Below are 12,951 nucleotides of genomic sequence, written 5' to 3' on the forward strand. Positions count from 1 at the left end.
CATGAGTGTTGATAGTTGATCCAAGAAGAATGAAGTCCTTGACAACTTCAATCTTTTCTTCGTTGATAAGAATGTTGTTTATTGGTCCAGTGGTGTGGATTAATGATTATAGTTAAACCTTATTTTGTTTCTTATGCGTTATGTTATCCCCAACAATTTGAGGTAGGTGCTATACATGAAGAAAACAAGAGGCTAAATAAATTGTTCAAGACCCACCAGTAATAATGGCCTCAGGGACAGTGACTTTAAAACCTATATACACAACGTCTGCCTAAACAACAGGGTTATGCCAGTTTGCATGGGCCCTGGCAGTGTGTGTGTGTGTGTCATTTTAAAAATTGCATTGTCAGCAATGAGCATTGGTATTTTCACTTTGTGCTGCATTAATACATCAAAATGTACAGCGCAATTATTTGTGAACTCTTGCCCCCTCTCAAAGTCTAGGAGGGGACTGCTGCTCTGCATATTATATGGGAAAATACAGGAGAAAAGAACCAGGATTCTGTAATAGAAGAGATTGTTGTAATAGAAAGCAAGAGTCATTGCACTTTGAGCTTCCTGGAAGCCAAGGCAGAGAAAGGAAGACGTACACGTGCTCTAGTTATATTGGTTTCCATCCACGGATTGAGTCCATATCCCATTCACTCATTATCCCCGAGGAGCCAGTGAGGAGGAGAATCCTGGTTGACTTAGACTACAGGAGTACTGGACAGAGAGGCAGAGGGGCCAGGGGCCTAATGCTGCTGCTCACTGGCAGTGGGGCCTCTGTGTTGAATCTCCATGACCTAGCCTGTTTCAAGTCCCTTAGGGACATGTCTCTGGACCCTCAGCCGCAGAACATGAGCTTGGATAGGGAAGGGGGATCAGAGAAGCCAGAACAGAAATGAGGCTGGATTTGCCCATAGATCTCTGACTTGTGAAACCCACAATCCTTATCTCCTTCCATTCTTGGAATGGTCATTGGAGGCCCCTGTGGCTATAGGTATGTGGCACAGAATGGTTTACCTGAGGCCCTACTAAGAAAACAAATGAAGCTCAATGCTATTGAGTCTGTTGTAATTCAATGTCCCTATAAGACGGAATAGAGCTGGCCCCTAGCTTTTCCAAGGCTGCCATCTTGATGAAAGAAGATGACCACAGCCGTTTCCTCTGAGTCCCTGTGGGGTTTGGACCACTGACCTTTGGGTTAGCAGCCGAGTACTGAACCATTGAAATACCAGGGTTCCTGTCTGAGGCCGCATAGCAAGCCCATACCTGCTGAGAGAGCCCTTGACTCTGAGGTTCTGTGGCCTAGTGACCTATACCCTGAAGTGGTTATGTCTGGTTAGAGCCCAGAACTGCCCAGGTGTCCCACAGTGCCAGCATCTCTCCTGCTGCCCACAGGTTTTTTGGCACCAAGTGGATGATGTTCCTGGCGGTGGGCATCTATGCCCTTTTTGTCTCCACCAACTACTGGGAGCGCTACTACACACTCGTACCCTCGGCTGTCACCTTGGGCATGGCCATTGTGCCACTTTGGACATCCATGGGCAACTACATCACTAGGTGAGAAGGAAGGATGGAAACCATCCCGGGAGCCTTGGGCAAGCCTCTTTTATCCTTTGGGTCTCAGTTTCTCTACGTGTGAGGTATGGGACAGCAGCTCTGGGTGCAGACATGGAAGGGCTCTGGCAGCGGTGGGGCTGGGGACAGCCTTCTCTGCTTTATGGCCCAGGATGGCACAGAAGTATTACGAGTACTCCCATTACAAGGAGCAGGAAGAGCAGGAGCCTCAGAAGCGTCCACCACGAGGCTCCCACGCGCCCTATCTCCTGGTCTTCCAAGTCATTTTCTACGGCTTCTTCCATGTAAGTGCCCCACAGGGTCGTTGGGGGTAGAGTGGAATACTAGGCCCAGGACCCAAAAAGTGGAACCCATTCCATAGGCTTCTCAGCCCTCTGGCCCCATCTTCCTTTCTCAAGCCAACCCCTGCTTGCTGTCCCCTGGCAACAGAGACCTCATCACCTACCTGGACACAATGCTGACCAGGAGGAAGTTCTCCAGCTTTGGGGACCCCACTGCCACTGGGCGCCTCCCCAGAGGTGGATGGGTCCCTTTCTCCTCCCAGGCTGTGTCCAATCCCCACCCCAGACCATATTTCTGTCCAGCGTGACTCTGTGTCCTTGAGTCTGACCCCAGTGATCCTCTTGCTCACAGCTAAGTTTCGCTTGTGCCCAGCTGCCCATGGTCTACTTCCTGAACCACTACCTGTATGACCTGAACCACACGCTGTACAACGTGCGAAGCTGTGGTTAGTCTTTGTGGGATGCTCACTTTCCCCATTCCATTGTCAGCAGGCATGGAGGGCCCAGAGAGATGCCCTAGCTGACAGGGTCCAGGGCTGGGGATTCAGGGTTCCACCTGTATGATAGGTGAGGCTCAGGGCCCTTTGAAAGTACGTTGTTGGGACATCTGACCCAACCTGGGTGGTCAGGGAAGGCTGCCTGGAGGTGGTGCCGTCTGTACTGAGGCCGCCTGTGGGAAGGTATACAGTTGGTGCGCATTCTATGCTGGACGAATATATGGAGGTCAGAGGTGGTCTTGGTGGGCTGAACTTCTGGGCAGTTGGGTGAGAAAGGGACGGTGCAGAAGGCAGGATACATCAGTCACTCCTTCTTGGGGTGCCTCCAGCCTTGGCTGCTGGAACCATCAAACTGCTTCCCAGCCTCCACCTGCCTTGCTCTACTTTGTGACGGGAGTGATAATATGCTCTGCACCCCGCCTCACGTTGTCCTCCTCCACCCCCTCCTCAGGCACTGACAGCCTCGGCATCCTCAGAGGCTTCAACAAGACGGTTCTGAGGACGCTGCCGCGGAGCCGGAACCTCATCATAGTGGAGAGTGTGCTCATGGCGGTGGCCTTCTTGGCCATGCTGCTGGTGAGGCCGGGCTGGGGGCGGAGTTTGGGCGTGACCAGCGTTGTGGAGGCGTGGTTACATCAGGGACGTGGCTGGGAGTGTGGTTTGAAATGGGGAGACTGAGTGAGGTTGGACCGAGACTGGAGGTAGAATCCCAGAGGCTGGGCAAAGGGGTTGTAGGTCAGTCAGGGATCCAGCTGGAGACCGGGTCCCAGAGGATTGGAGGAGACCTAGGAGACCTGGGGACCGAGGCTAGAATTGTGTCTCAAACAGGGGGCGGCTCTGGGAGGCAGAACTAAGGCTCTGAGGGCGAGGCGTAGACTCAGGGGCGGGGCTGGGAGTCAAGGATGGGGTCTTAGGAGGTGGGGTCTTAGGCCGAGAGGCGGGGCTAAGAGGCAAGGATATGGTGCATCGTGAGGCCTGTCTCAAAGGGCGGGGCTGAGACCCGGGGGCGGGGCTGAAGATAAAGCCGAGGTCCATCATGGGGGTGTGTCTTAGTCGCAGAACCTTGGGCTGAGAGGCGGGGTTAGGTGCAAGGCTGAAATCCATTGGAGCGTGTGCTTGAGGGGGCGGGGCCTAGGGTTCAGAGGCGGACTCGAGTCCCGGGCCTGGGGTCTGGGCGTCTGTCCTTTCACCGAGTGGATCTGCAGGTGCTCGGCCTGTGCGGCGCTGCTTACCGCCCCACGGAGGAGATCGACTTGCGCAGCGTGGGTTGGGGTAACATCTTCCAGCTGCCCTTCAAGCACATGCGTGACTTCCGTCTGCGCCACCTGGTACCATTCTTCATCTATAGCGGCTTCGAGGTGCTCTTCGTCTGCACTGGTCTCGCCCTGGTAAGGACACCCGCACGTGCTGCCAGATACAATACTACAGGACGCCCAGATAAACTATAATACAAGTATGTCCAAATCGTCTCCTCCCTCTTCACAAGTTATTTTAACCTCTCTGAGCAGAGGGCTTGTGAGGTTGAAATGAGCTAGTGCCAGAAAGCCTTTGGTCCCATGGGAACCCAAATGGAGGAGGGGGTTAGCATCAGAGGGATAGGGTGCAGTCTTAGGTCACACCTCGTGTACGGAGGGGACCCCAATACTCACCCCCTGCCCCTGTCCTCCAGGGCTATGGTGTGTGCTCCATGGGACTGGAACGTCTAGCGTATCTCCTGGTGGCATACAGCTTTGGCGCCTCAGCCTCCTCGGTCCTGGGCCTACTGGGGCTGTGTCTGCCTCGCTCCGTGCCCCTGGTGGCTGGGGCTGGCTTGCACCTGCTGCTCACTCTTGGCCTCTTCTTCTGGGCCCCTGTGCCTCGGGTCCTACAGCACAGCTGGATTCTCTACATGGCAGCTGCCCTGTGGGGTGTGGGCAGTGTCCTCAACAAGACCGGGCTCAGCAGTGAGTATAGCATGGGCACGTGGAATTCTGTGGACACGGTGGAGGTAGATGAAGATGTCTGTGGGCACTCTGGGGGTGGATGGATGTTCTGTGGACACTTTGGAGGTAGGCATGGACACTCTAGTGTGGACAGAGAGCCTGTGGACACTGGGGGTCATGTGAGGTCTTGTGGATACATGAGGTGATTGTGAGGTTCTGTGACCACCCTGTGGGGACAATGTGTAAAGAAAACTTGGAGTTTCTGCCCCATCTCTGCCTAGCAGCGGGGGTTCATGCAGAGATGGGCCTTGTAAATAAAGAGCCAGGAGCGGACATGAAGTCCCAATGGCAGTCTTTGGGCTGGTGGAGTCCAGTCAGAGTCTGGGCTGCTGGGGTAGAAGCACTGGGGAAGGGCAGCATCAGAGTTCACCTGCCTGATGCTCTCTGCCCAGTATCCACAGGCTCAGTCTCGTGGGTGGCCAACATCGGTGTCTGTTCAGATGGACTGGTGCCAGGCTGTACCAGGTGGGGGAAAGTCAGACTTGCTGTGGCACATGTTCTTCCTGTCCCTTGCGGACACTGGGGGTTCCGTGTCCCTTCATAGCAGCCCTGTGTAGTAGTATAGTCACCCTGAAGCACCACAGGATGAGTGTTGATGCTCTGAGTGCGTGGTGAGGGGGTTAGCAGCCGTTCACATAGTCTGTGGAGGCTGTGTGGGCTGTCTCCCATGAAGAACTCACTATACAACATGTGAGATGGAAACACTGGCTCGGGGAACCAGAATTGGATTCACATCTCTGGATCTCTAGACTCCCAGCTCTCTGTACCTTACAGTTCTGACCACTAGAATTGGAGTTTCCTGACCCTGTACGGTGCTGTCTGCAAAGGATTCTTTGAGAAACAAACTCACCGCTCCCACACATCACCTCTGATTTGATTTGCATAAAGTCTGTTGCTGCCAGCAGCCTGCTCTGCCTGAGAAGGCTTCCCTGGAGAGGAGAGGAAAGAGCTCTTGTCCTCACCTGGGGTCAGGACGGGACAAGACTTCACATACATCTTTATGCTTTTGAAGCCACAGTTGGACCAAAAGAGGCCAGCTGCTTTGGGCAACCTCAATAACGAAGGTCTCCACTAGGGGGCAGGCCAGGACCAACTTACAATAAGGACTTTCTTGATCTGGGCTCTTGGCTGGGACCCGCGCAGGGCCCAGAAGGGTTACAGGCTCCTGGACGCCTCTTCCTCACCTGCCCTGCCCCCCACTCCCTTGCAGCGCTCCTGGGAATCCTGTACGAGGACAAGGAGAGGCAGGACTTCATCTTCACCATCTACCACTGGTGGCAGGCTGTGGCTATCTTCGCGGTGTACCTAGGCTCTAGCCTACCCATGAAGGTGAGGGGGTGGAAGGACACTAAGTATCAGGCACCCCAAATTCTACCACCAGGTAGCACCTGCCCTGGCTGCTTTTGTCTCCCCAAGGCCTCACAAAGGACATCTCTGCCTAAGAGTCAGGTCCCATTCTCCTACTCCACTGAGCTACCCCCAACCCAGGAGTTCACTTGTTGCCTAAAATCCTGCTGGCCTCAGTTTACCCATCCCTGAAGGGGTTCTGGGTTTCCTCTCTCCTTGTGGGTTGTTTGGTAGCCTGTTCAGACATTATGCTCTGAACTGGATCACATCACGGTCCCTGGTGTGTGTGTATGTGTGTGTATAGCAAAGTGCTCTCAGTAATAGGTCAGTCTCTCACCCCTATCCTCCACTGGAAACAGTGAGGCCAGTTTAGCAAGCCCCAAACAACATTTTTTTTTAAATGAAAGTGACAGGAAAGAAAATGATGTAGCTAGACTGCTAACCACAAGCTCAGTGGTTCAAACTCACCAGCCGCTCCTTGGAAACCCTATACAGGGTCTCTGTCAGCCAGAACAGACTTGACAGCAGTTAATAACAACAAGAAAAGCTTACAAAAAGGAGCCCTGGTGGTGCACGAGTTAAGCACTTAGCTGCTAACTGAAAGGTTCATAGTTCAAACCCACCTAGTGGCTCTTCAGAAGACCTAGCAATCTGCTTCTGTAATGATTATGTCCTAGAAAACCCTGTGGGTAGCTCTACTCTGTCACATGACTGGGTTGGAATTGACCCCATGACACCCAACAGTAATAACAGAATCAACATGCACACATGTATGTGTGTGCTGAGTTGTGATGTAGCTCTTTCTGCCTGTGTAAGGTGCACTGGTGTCATCTTTTCCCGTCCTTGGTAAGTCAGGTCTGATTCATGGTGACCCCATGTGACCCCAGTTCTCTGCCCTACAAGGTCACTTTGTGAGTTGGAGTAGACTGGATGCCAATGGTCTGAGTTTTTATTTTTCTAACTTTGTGAAGCAGATCACCAGATCTTTCTTTCGCGGCATTATTAGGTGGGTTTGAACCTTCCACCTTTTGATTATTTGTTGTTAAGTATCGAGTCAGTTCTGACTTATAGCAACCCTATATAGGCCTTTCAAGGAGCAACTGGCGGGTTCGAACTACCAACCTTGTGGTTCGCAGTCCAGTGTTGACCCTACAGCACCCCACCAGAGTCCTTGTTCAAACCCTTTTGACCACTCAAGGATCTTTTAGAGTAATCTTAGCCCCAGGTAAGGAGGGCTAGTCCTTTTGCCCACTTTTGTTGTTGTTGTTAAGTGCCATCGAGTCGGTTCCGACCCATAGCGACCCTGTGCAGGGTTTCCGAGGCTGTAAATCTTTACGGGAGTAGAAAGCCTCATCTTTCTCCCGCGGAGCGGCTGGTAGTTTCGAACCGCTGACCTTACGGTTCGCAGCCCGATTCGTAACCACTACGCTACCAGAGCTCCTTTTAGCAGCGTTTTATGGGATCCTGAGAGGCCAAAGCACTATCAGTCCCCTCTAACAGAAACTGAGGGTCTGTCTGTATGATGGAGTTGGCAGGCGGAGTCTAGGAGGACCGGGTTGGGGGAGGCTTCTGGAGAAAGGCGGGACTGCAGGGGAGGTGCTGCTGTGCATGGAAGCGCTGCCACCAGCCTCCCTGCCCACCAGGCCAAGCTGGTAGTGCTGCTGGTGACTCTGGTACTGGCTGTGGCCTCTTACCTGTGGATGGAGCAGAAGCTGCAGCGAGGGGTGGTCCCGCGCCAGCCGCGCATCCCTCGGCCCCAGCACAAAGTACAGGGCTACCGCTACCTAGAGGAAGACAACTCGGATGAGAGCGACGCGGAAGGAGAACGCCTGGGGGACCGCGTGGAGGAGGAGGTGCCGCCCGCGGGGCCCGGATCTGGCCCCGAGACAGTGGGCCTTTGCCGCAGGCCTTGTCCCTACGAACAGGCGCTGGGAGGAGACGGGCCCGAGGAGCTGTAAGCGACCCCCAAGAACCCTCGGATTCTGGCTCCATCTTCAGTACCCCCTCCAGGTTCAGAGACGCCCCTCCAGGGGTCCCCTGGAATTTGAAGTCCTTGCTGCCCTCCCTCCCTCGCTTTAAGGCGGATGAGACCCTGGGACACTAGGCCAGTCCAGGGTTCGAAAGACAGCACAGCGGAAACACAGATGACCGCTCCCTACGCCCCCCAGGTCCTTCCACAAAGTCGGCTTGGCCGAGTGTGGTCGCCTGGACGCGGGACCTGCCAGCCTCCCTTGCCGTCCCCTCGTGGGGGGCCCATCGCCGTACACACGCTCAGCCCTCGCTTGTCCCCAAGCTAGGTGGGACTTGCAGACCTGTTCTGGCTCCGTGACTCTGAGACCACGCAAGACCTGCCCCCGCGCGCCCTGTCCCCAGAAACCGCCAAGACGCGTGACGTTTTATAGACACCAATAAAGAGATTTTGTGTTGTCTCAATGAGTCCCGAGCCACGGAGGGGGCTTGTGAAGGGTGTTTCCAGCTGCTCGGCCGCGCTGTCGTGGGAGTCCTGGACCCCTGGAAGGGTTGGGTGCTGAAGGACCAGTAGGGTAGGGTGGGAAACAGTTCCCAGGCCCCTGCTCACTGGGCGTCCCAGCTTAGAGGACCCGCCCATCTCCAAGGACCCGCCTTCTTTTTCCTGAGCCCGCCCAGGGAAGCTGGTCTCATTGGATCTGTGGAGAAAAGAGTGGGTGGGGCGCCTTAGTAGATCTCCGGGACCGACAAACTCCAAAGGCCCCAGTCAGCTGCCCTTTTGGGCGGTCTCGGCCGTTTCCCCCGACAATCTGCCCACAACCCAGCAGGGACTGTCTTTGACGCGCTGTCAGCCCGTGCCCAGTACGGACTTGGGGTATCCTTGGTGACTGCTCTTCCTGCTGCAGCCTGAAGTTAGCATGGCCACCCGGAACTGAGGCTGATGGGAGCGAGAAGACTCCTGGAGTTCTCCTTTCCCTGTCCTTAGGGAAGAGAGCTGAGAGCTGGGGGAAGCCAGGGAGGGTGTCATGGGAAGATAACGGGGTCTCCAGTGCACCCTGCTCACGGCTGACTGGAGGTCGGACTCCTGGCCCACTCTGAGGACTCACACCCCAAGTCCACCGCAAACCAACTCCAACTGCCCCAACCCCATACAGTTCCAGCAAGGGGGGAAGGTGCTTCATTGAGGTGCATCTTCCTGGCACTTACTATACCTGGTAGTACAGTTAGGGAGCAAATGTACAGGCCCCTTAGCACTGTGGTCCAGGGACCTCCCCACACCCTGCAGGAAACCCAAAGGCATAACTGGGTAGCTTAAATTTTCTAAATTTGGTAGGAAACACAATACTTCCCACCTGTGCACCTGAGCAAACAAAGATGCCAACATTAGACCCCCTACTTTCCTTTCCTTTCACCACCTACCTTTGAGACCCTGAGTTTCCTGTGGTTGCAGAGATAGAAGATGAAAATGAACGCAGGACAGGAAATGAGACCGTGGTACCCACCTGGGCCTCTGCTGCTAAAGCTGCTCATTCAGTACCTGCCAGGTACACAGAGTGGAGGAGTAATGAGCGGTGCTTATCTGAGAAAGAAATGAGAGCATTACTAAGTCATTATACCTTATATACTTATGAAGTAGTTTGGACCTAAAATATTTCATGCAAAGCACTGTGGGGTATTTCTTTAAGTGTAAGGGGCAGTATGAGACAACGAGGAATTGGGGGACCTTTGTGTTAGCACTCACCATTTGTCCATCAGTTGGTTATACTTTGGTGGCTTGTGTGTTTCTGCAATGCTGGAAGCTTTGCTACTGGTATTGTAAATACCAGCAGGGTCACGCACTGTGGTGGATAAGTTTCAGTGAAGCGTCCAGATAAAGGTAGACTAGGAAGAAGGAGAGGTGGGTCGCTTCTGAAAGGTTAGTCATTGAAAACCTTGTGAATAGCAACAGAATGTTGTCTGATAGAGTTTTAGCATAGGTTTGCAGAGCCAGTCTTCCATAAGAATCAGCTGGTGTGGTGCTGCAGGATAAGAACTGGACTGTTAACTGCAAGGTCAGCAGTTCAAACCCACCAGCTACTCCTTGGAAACCCTATTTAGGGTTGCTATGAGTCAGAACTGACCCAACGACACTTAAGAACAACATTAATGTTACCAAGCCAGTTTTTCTCGACTCAATTCTGACTCATGACCACCCCGTGTGCGTCAGAGCAGAACTGTATGACATATGGGTTTCAATAAAGTTGATTACCAGGTCTTTCTTCCAAGGTACTTCTGAGTGAACCTGAATCTCTAGCATTTCAGTGCATAGTATAACTCATTAACACTTTGCAACACCCAGAGATGAATTCCCTCACGGCTCTCCCTACATCTTCTTTGCCCAGTAGACTGGTTGCATCCTTTCTGGGGCCAGTTCTAGGGAGGGTGACTCAATCTATGGCTTATGACTCCTAAGAGGTCAGTTACCAGCTATATTTGGCAGGTTTCGGGCTCCATGCAGACCGGAAGCAGACTCTCATGGGCAAGCAGACCCAAAATGATCACGTGGCCTGCCTGGGGCTTGCGGCTCTAGTTCCCAATTAGCATTTGGAGAAGGCTAGCTCAAGGCAGATACGGTGATATCCTTGTGGCTGGAGTCCAGTAGGAACTGGGCAACCAGACACTCAGATAATGTGCAACTGAGCACGGGGCAGGGGTCATGTGTGAGGGTCTGGTTGCAGCCTCAGCAGGCAAGGATGAGGAAGGCACCTGGACAATCACACTCGTGTCCTGGAGGTTGCAACTGGTCCCCCTCCTTGTCCTTCAAAGCAACTCTGATTTCGTCAGTCTACTCTTGGGAGATTTATAAATTATGTGATTCCAAGCATGTACAGTCAGAGATTTTAAGCATTGTTGAATTCCCATCAGCAGATTTCTGCTGCTACTACTGTGTGCCGAGTTGGTTCTAACTCATAATCACCCTGTATAAGTCTTTACGGTATATCTTTACAAGAGCAGAAAGCCTCATCTTTCTCCCTCAGAGCTACGGGTGGATTCAAACTACTGATCTTGGATTAGCAGCCCAATGAGTACCCCACTATGTTTCCAGGAGTCCTTAATAGGAGATTGTTGTTAAGTACTGTCAAGTCAGTTCCGACTCATAGTGACCATGTATAGGGTTTCAGAGGAGCAGCTGGTAAACTTGATCCACTGACCTTTCAGTTCAAACCAACTTTGCAGTCTAGCACATTAACCCACAGCACCACACCAGGACTCCTAATAACAGATTGGTGGTGGTGATGGTTGTGTGCCACCGAGTCGGTTTCAACTCTTAGCTACCCTGTGTAGGGTTCCCGAGGCTGTAAATCTTTACAGGAGCAGAAAGCCTCATCTTTCACTCATTGCATGGCTGGTAGTTTCAAACTGCTAACCTTGAGGTTATCAGCCCAACTCATAACAACTACACTACCAGAGCTCCTTAATAACAGATTAGGTAACCTAGAAAAATCTCCTTCTTGAAAAACATCTAGAAATGCTGGATGAAATACAACAAACTGCCTTTTAAATATATAGCTAAACAAACTTCCTTTTTAAATATATAGCTGAGCTCTCAAGAAAATGACCAAGTTTCCCCAGGGCCAAAAATGAAGAAGGAACTGAAAATTAGAGTAGCCAGAAGAGGCACAGCTGCGTGGGATGTGGGGTGGCCTGGGGGAGGAGGCGTCTGGGTCTCTGAAACCAATGACTTGAGTTTTCATTAAATATATTACACTTCGTTGCATTTTCATTAAACTTGTTCTACTACACAGGGGCCAGGCTGGAGGCTGTGAGCCTTCACAAAGCAGGAAGTTGGTATTAAAACCTACATAAAGTTGGGACCATAGATAAGCAACACATTTAAGGGAAAGTATAGATTAGGAAAAAATTCTCCAGAAGAAATTTGAACTCGAGGTGGAAGAAAAATTCCTCTTGAGATGTTTGTTTGCATTTTCAGCCCTGTTGGAATTTGTCCACCCAACTGATACCATCTGTGTTGTCTAGGAACCCCGAAGTGGGGAAACTAGCATGGAAAATGAATTTGGCTCAGAGATACCTCCAAGACTTATGGCAAAAAGCAATGAGAAAACCTCCTGAGATGGATCTCTTAAGCCCTCTGATGCTGAACTCAGAATCCAAAATTACAGAACAAATCATCAGGAATGACAGATGTTGTTGTTGTTAAGTGCCGTCGAGTCAGTTCTGACCCATAACGACCCTGTATAGGATTTCCGAGGCGCCACTGGTGAGCTTGAACTGCTGACCTTGCAGTATCAAACAGCTTTGCATTCTGGCGTGTTAACCCACAGCACCACACCAGGGCTCCGGGAATGACAGCTAGGACTAGACATCTCTCTCCAGACGGTTCTCAACAAGCAAAGCCTGTAAGACAGGTATGTGTAGTATATAGCTTTATCCTGGGGTGTGGCGCTGTGGGTTAATGCATTGGACTATAAGGTCCGTTTGAATCTCAAGGTTGGCAGTTCAAGCTCACCAGCTGCTCCTTGGAAACCCCATATAGAGTCACCAGAACCACCTTGATGGCACTTAACAACAACAACACATCTCCTACCCCTAGTGTTCATATTGTTGTAATCTCTCCTTGACTGTGGGTGAAACCTAAGTGATTGTATTTCGACAGTTAGAATACCACTGACCATTTCTAAGAGAGATCCTTAAAAAAAAAAAAAAAGTGAGATTCTTGATCCCAGGTGTATACACCCTGTATTACTTGCTCCTTGTGTAGAGGATGGAGCCCTGAGGCCCAGTGAGTTAAGTGTTGGGCTGCTAACTGCAAGGTCGACAGTTCAAATCCACCTGCTGCGCTATGGGGCAACGATGTAGCAATGTGCTCCTGTAATGATTTACAGTCTCAGAAACACTATGGAGCAGTTCTGCTCTGTCCTGGAGGGTTACTAGGAGTCGGAATGGAATTGATGCCACTGAGAAAGGTTTGCATGGGCTAAAAGGGACAGAGATAAACATTGATGCATACTCAACCTTGGAACAACAGTGAGGTTGGCCCAGGATCAGGCAGTGTTTCGTTCTGCTATGCGTATTGTTGCTATGAGTTGGCAATGAGTAGGGGCAGGACCACAGACTATGTATCTAAGTGATACCTATGCATCACTTAGATGATTAGGTTACTTATCCGTTGGCACCGAGTTCATCAAAATGTCCTCTCCATGTCCCCATCTCTGCCTACATCTCTGGTGTTGCTGCTTCTCTGGATAAGGTCCCACATTCCACTTGTGCTCTTCTCCCTTGATGATCCTAGGGTCCTCTGTTTCTGGACTGTAA

The 12,951-nt window shown here is 51.7% G+C and overlaps 1 protein-coding gene across 1 annotated transcript in view; it reads left to right on the top strand.

The window, feature by feature from the left end:
* UNC93B1 (unc-93 homolog B1 (C. elegans)) overlaps positions 1-7,666 on the top strand; it is a 10,419-nt gene extending 2,753 nt beyond the window's left edge. The window contains exons 4-11 of the mRNA XM_006860841.1: positions 1,384-1,545; positions 1,715-1,847; positions 2,197-2,290; positions 2,793-2,917; positions 3,547-3,729; positions 4,011-4,284; positions 5,534-5,652; positions 7,314-7,666. Coding sequence (XP_006860903.1) covers positions 1,384-1,545; positions 1,715-1,847; positions 2,197-2,290; positions 2,793-2,917; positions 3,547-3,729; positions 4,011-4,284; positions 5,534-5,652; positions 7,314-7,628 — 1,405 coding nt within the window. The 3' untranslated portion in view covers positions 7,629-7,666. The remainder of the gene's footprint in view (positions 1-1,383; positions 1,546-1,714; positions 1,848-2,196; positions 2,291-2,792; positions 2,918-3,546; positions 3,730-4,010; positions 4,285-5,533; positions 5,653-7,313) is intronic.
* The last annotated feature ends 5,285 nt before the right edge of the window (positions 7,667-12,951 follow it).

The sequence above is a fragment of the Chrysochloris asiatica genome, unplaced genomic scaffold, assembly GCF_000296735.1.
Source record: "Chrysochloris asiatica unplaced genomic scaffold, ChrAsi1.0 scaffold00040, whole genome shotgun sequence".
Taxonomy (NCBI): domain Eukaryota; kingdom Metazoa; phylum Chordata; class Mammalia; order Afrosoricida; family Chrysochloridae; genus Chrysochloris; species Chrysochloris asiatica.